Here is a 6,000-nt window from a genome sequence, read left to right as displayed (position 1 = left end):
ATTGGGCATTAATCAGATTAGGAATTAGTCAGAAAATAATAGCACCTTTGCAGAACCATATAGAACCAATTGCTCAAGCACCTCCCAGGGACAAATCTGGATTGGCCGAAAAAGGAAAGCTGGGTGCCAGAGCTGATGCACACATGCACCTTACAGGTGACAGTGACCAGAACTGATAAGAGGAGGATTTGCTGACCACGGAGGGAGGAGGTAGGAATAGCCACTGACGACAACCATAACATCCTCTATCAACCAGCTGGGTTCCTATCATCAGTGCATCTGGCACCTGTACTCCACCTTCAGATTCTAGGTTCTTCATATTCCAAGAAGCTTGAAACCTCTGTTTGGTTTTTTTCAGCCCGCTTTTTCGATGGTTCCCCAAATGTAAAATAATTCCGTCTCAGGGTAAAATAGGAGGACTCAGACTTGTTTTTTATAAGAAGGAAAATTTATTGGAGTCTTTGTGAAGGATGAAGTAATTATAATAAAAACAGAATAGTTGCATCAGCTGTCAGTGTCCTTCTCTGTTCCTGAAGATAGCTTGTTGGGAGTCAATGACTTCTCTCTTGGCCTGTGTGTTTCTGCGCATATAACGAGGGTGCGTAATAAGGAACAACCAGGAAAGAGACTAGTCAGGGAAAAGACTTTGTGAATAGGTTACCCCACACGACTGTAAGGCCTGATAAAGCCTCTTACTCTTTTTAGCCATTAGGTCTTTGTATATTTGTGACTGATTTAGTGTTATTGATGCAGTGTTTACACTTATTAAGGAATGAACATGTGTACCATATTATGCTGCAACCAACTTGTCTCCACCATTACCATCACATCTGCACATCACCAGAGAGATATACCAAATGTTCATAAAGCTATGAAGAGGAATATTACCTGTTGCCAGTCTATCATTTTGGCAATTTACAGGTAGTAAGTCAGTGCTAGTTAAAGGGATTGTGCAAAGTTCTAAAGTCATCCCCTACCCACAGGATAAGGAATAACTATATAATCAATGGAGGTCCGAATGCTGTGACAGTCAGTCCTGAGTGAATGAAGTGGAGATCATGACGCTGCTCTTTTCACTTCAATGACAGCACCGGAGAGTACCAAATTTATGTGCTTTGGCAATCTCTGGTGCTGTCAGTGAATGGAGCAATGGTGTGCCTGCGTGACTTCGCTCGATTCACCCGAGGGGCGACTACAACCTGGTTTTTGGATTGATAGGGGTCCTTGTGGTTGGACTCTCACCAATCATAAAGTTATCCCATATCCTGTGGCTAGGGGACAAACTCACTGTCACATGACCAGGATGTACTGAAACCGTCCCTCCGAACAATTCCTGGGCTATGTTCACACAGTGGAACAAAGAACGTAAACGACCACAGGAAATGTGTGGAATAACAGATGGAGAGAGGAACTTTCCCCATATGACTCAGAATGAGAAACTGTACCTGCCTATAGCAGATCTCCCATCCTGATAAGAACACAACTGATCCTTGGTCATTCACTGTCCCTATCTGGGACAGAAGTAAAGTACTAAGTAAGAATGCAACTGCCACCAGTAACTACAGTACTTAGCTTGAGATGAGCAGGGAAAGACAGGAAACCAAGATACAGGTCTGAAATCAAAAACCATCAGATGCAGACTGAGAATAATCAGCACAGATGCACAACCAAGACAGGAATAAAAGCCCTCCCTAATTACTAGGCAGGTGCAAAAGGTAGCAGAACACTCCTATAGACACCCCCACCAGTGCTAGAGAAAGCTAAGAGTAAAATCCACAATAGTGCTAGTATTAACCAGACCTCTGTGAACAAAAACCAAAACTGATGCATCACTTAAAGCGAAGCTCCAGGTCTGGGACAAAATGTCCCAGAAGCGGAGAGGGGGGTATATGGCCTGCAGTTGTTCTTCCCTGCTGTACCTCTGATTTGTCTGTGCCGGGTACCATTTTCAGCCATCCCAGATAACTAACACAATCTTCAAACTACGTAATCACCACAGCACATTTGTAGTGTTAGACCACTAGTTCACTATATCTGCTCTCCAATTGGCCAGAGCTGCTCATGTGATCAGCACTGGCCTATCACAGAGCAGTGCACTGTGTGTATTAGGGAGTTACCAAATTGCTGCCGCCATCTTAAACGACTGAAAACGGGACCTGGATCTAGTGGATCAGAGGGACAACGGCAGAAAAGAACAACTGCAGATAAAATAATTTTGTCCCTAAACCAGATGGTTGCTTTAATCTAATTAAACAGAAATGTCTAAAAATATTCAACTACTTAGAAAAATGTTTGCATATTCTGAACATAAATCCAACTTCTCCGCGTGTGAATTCTCTGATGTGTAGGAGTCTATAGCACTGTAAGACATCTCCCACATTCTGGACATGACTATGGCCTCTTCCTGGCTGTGACTTATCTGGTGTGTAGACAGCCCTCTATTCTGGATAAAACATTGCTCTGGGCATGAATATAGCTTCTCTCTGACGTGAATTCTCTGGTGTCTAACAAGTTTCGAATTGGACACAAAACATTTCCCACAATCCGAACACAAATATGGCTTTTCTCCTGTGTGGATTCTCTGATGGATGACAAGATAGGATTTGTAGGAAAAACATTTCTCGCATTCTGGGCATGAATAAGGCTTCTCCATGGTGTGACTTCTCAGGTGTCTGATAAGTTTTGAATTTGCTATAAAACATTTGCCGCATTCTGGACATGAATATGGCTTCTCTCCCGTGTGCATTCTCTCATGGATGACAAGATTTGATTTGTAGAGAAAGCGTTTCCCACATTCAGAACATGAATACGGCTTCTCCCCCGTGTGATTTTTCAGATGATCAATAAGATGTCTTTCAAGTTTGAAACACTTCTCACATTCTGGACATGAAAATGGCTTCTCCATAATGTGACTTCTCTGGTGTCTGATAAGTTTTGAATTAGATATGAAAAACTTTCCACATTCTGAACATGGGAATTGTTTATTAATTTGTAATTCAGGGGGTGGCATCATGAGGGTGGTGGGATCCGATGATAGATCTGTTGGGTGGATGACTGAAGGACTTGGAGTAATGAAGTGTTCTTCATTAATATCATATCCTATTTCGCAATGAGAAGGGAGATCGCCTTGTTGGAATTTTAAATGATCATCTATTGAGATAAAGACAAAAATATTCATTCATAAACAAAATAAAAACTTTCCAGTTATTGCAAGGAATCAATATACCCCTGATTTCGAAGTATGAGACACCCCTCCCCATTGTGCTTTTAGATGGATACAGTACTGATATCATCAACACTGGTCCGTCCAAGAGCAGTGAGGAATGTGTCTAAGACACCCAGACCTCACAATTGTCCCTCTTTTAGAGGAACAGTCCCCAGAGTTGCCAACAATCGTGGCAATTTTCTTTTCTGGACAATTGACCCAAAATCATGAACAGTCCAAAATTTTACAGCCAGACTCCGCCCCTTTATAGAGATCACACCCTTAAAATATTCCCCTTGATTCAAAAATCTGGTATGTTAGCTTGGTAAGTAGAGCTGCTGAGAGTTGTAGTTTCTGAATTGCTCATTCCTTTACATGCTGAATGGACGGATACAAGGCCCCACCCACTTTTTAAAAACTGTCAGAGTTGGAGTAAGAAATTTACGCCAAAATTGCAACTCTTTGTGGCCAGAATTCTGGCGCAACCCGTATAATAAATGTACCCCAGTGTTTATTTGGTGACGAGACCTGTTTTTATAACTAGGACTTATAAATCTGCTCAGAGTTTGAAAGCAGAGAAAAATGCAGAAACTAGAGACAAAGAAGGAAGGGAGAGAAAATATAAAGAAAAAAAGAACAGAAGAAAGTAGACGGAGGAGCAAAGACAAGAGAAGATGTAAATAAAAGATATGTACAGGGATAAAAAGGAAAAGAAAACCTTGAATACTCAAGGAGAGTCAAGTAAATACAATGGAATGGCAACAAAATGGAACATCCAGTGACAGTCTTGGCACATATCTGAAACTGCTAGTACTGCTGCAGGAGCTTATGGATGATGATCCTGCAATACCTTCGCCGGTCTGGGCTGCTAGTGCCACATCAGTCAGTCACCTGACTTTACAGCAGTAGTACTGTAAAGTAAGTACACACCACCTCGGCCACCAAGGATCAAGGCTGACACCAGACATTCGATTCCCACCAAAGTCCAGTTCTGTGGATCAGCAAGCAATCATTTGTACAGTATACTGCACTACATGAGTATTGCAGTATGTTGTATTTTTAACTTTAATCTATTAAATAAGCCTTCATTAGGCTCCGGACTGTCATGTGCATCGGCACCCTCAACTAGAGCTCTAAAGGGAACTAGCTGTTTATTTGCTGCTGTCAATGTTGACAGTGGCATCTAAGGGGTTAACAGCCATAATCAGAGCTAACTCTGATTGTGGCCATTGTAGGTTGGTGTCAGCTGTCGGAAACTCGCCCCTGTATAGAACGAGCTCGGCTCCCGAGCCTGCTCCGTACACCACTCAAGACCTGCCGCCATAGATATACGGTGGGTAGTTGTTAACACGTTAAGCCATTGTGTCTTGTTTGATTTCCTTCTTTATCCAGAGAACAGGACAGGGAAAAATCACAGCCAAAAATAACTTTCTCTCACCCTGTGATGTGAGGGGCTGGTGGTCCTCCATCATGACCTCCTTGTACTGATCCTTATGTTCTTCTAAATACTCCCACTCTTCCATAGAGAGATGGACAGTGACGTCCTGACACCTTACAGGGACCTGCGACACAATGATACAGTCACCATCAAGACACATTGTACCTTCATGTTACCCTATTATGTCCCGGCAGCGCTCACCTCTCCGGTCAGCATCTGAATGATCTTACTGGTGAGCTCCAGGATCTTCTGCTCACTGTCTCTAGTATGTGTCCGTAATGGAGGTGGAGGCGCCTTGATGGGGCTTTGGCTCTTGCTCCATCCTCTAGACATGTGGGGATTGGAGCTGGTTGTCACATGCTCATCAGGTTTCTTCACTACTATGCAATTCTGTGTATGGAGAGATGCACTGATGAATATTATCTTTTTGGCCATGCCTGCCGGGGACCGCTCTCCAGACCTCCATGCAGGCTACTGGGCACTTGTCAAGCCGGCACAGCATCTTGCTAGTGACGGGGATTGAAATCCCCCGCCTCCAGCAAGCGATTGCTCTGATTGGCTGAGTGACAGCCCGCTCAGCCAATCACAGTCAACGCTGGATGCTCCAATTACAGCCATTTATCCATGAATGGCTGTGATTGGAGCATGCATGGACCGCCGGCAAAACTAGAAGCAGGCAGCAAAAGTAGAGGCAAAATTCTGCGCTGAAGAATCGGCGAAACTGGAAACCCGCGAAAGTAGAAGACAACAAAGCTAGAGGTATGATTGTATATATAAATAGTCACGTATTCCTGGTTAATACATGAAAAAAAAAAAATGTGTCTCTTTAATAATTCAATTAGTGCCGTACTCACATTGCTGTGTGTGAGTTGTGCCCGTGCAAAATGGGCACAAAAAACATTGCACAGACTATTGGTCCATGTGAAACATTGGCCATCTGAATAGTCTCATAGGCTACTATGGATGGGCCCGAAGAGTGATCTTATTCCCAGAAGTCCTTACCTCTCCGGTCAGCAGGTAGATGATCTCCAGGGTGAGGTTTAATATCTGCTCAGCCATCTTGTAGTTGGCAAATGGACAATTATTTGGTGACTTGACGGAAGGGAAGGCACCTAGAGAAGGGGAAAAAAATGATCAATACTCAAATCCAATGAGAGATGACATCCAGCAAAGAAGATAATTTCACTAGATGGGAAGAATACGAAAAATATCAAAGAATATCTAGCCAGTGACCATCTATGTATCAAGAAGTGCTAAGCTGACAAAAGAAGGATTAAAACGTCAATTAGGATATATCTAAGATATTATTACTGACCCCTATGAGGTGCCAGGTGGACAGTATCGACTATGGTGCAGA

The 6,000-nt window shown here is 43.0% G+C and overlaps 1 protein-coding gene across 1 annotated transcript in view; it reads right to left on the bottom strand.

Moving 5' to 3' along the window:
* Positions 1–385: 385 nt before the first annotated feature.
* LOC136581056 (zinc finger protein 25-like) overlaps positions 386–6,000 on the bottom strand; it is a 32,449-nt gene continuing 26,834 nt past the window's right edge. The window contains exons 5-8 of the mRNA XM_066582047.1: positions 5,646–5,755; positions 4,845–5,033; positions 4,644–4,767; positions 386–3,150 (exon numbers count right to left, since the gene is read on the bottom strand). Coding sequence (XP_066438144.1) covers positions 2,273–3,150; positions 4,644–4,767; positions 4,845–5,033; positions 5,646–5,755 — 1,301 coding nt within the window. The 3' untranslated portion in view covers positions 386–2,272. The remainder of the gene's footprint in view (positions 3,151–4,643; positions 4,768–4,844; positions 5,034–5,645; positions 5,756–6,000) is intronic.

The sequence above is a fragment of the Eleutherodactylus coqui genome, chromosome 10 (genome assembly GCF_035609145.1).
Source record: "Eleutherodactylus coqui strain aEleCoq1 chromosome 10, aEleCoq1.hap1, whole genome shotgun sequence".
NCBI classification, from domain to species: domain Eukaryota; kingdom Metazoa; phylum Chordata; class Amphibia; order Anura; family Eleutherodactylidae; genus Eleutherodactylus; species Eleutherodactylus coqui.
The sequence above is the reverse complement of the archived record's forward strand: the minus strand, read 5'-3'. Positions and strand labels throughout refer to the sequence as shown.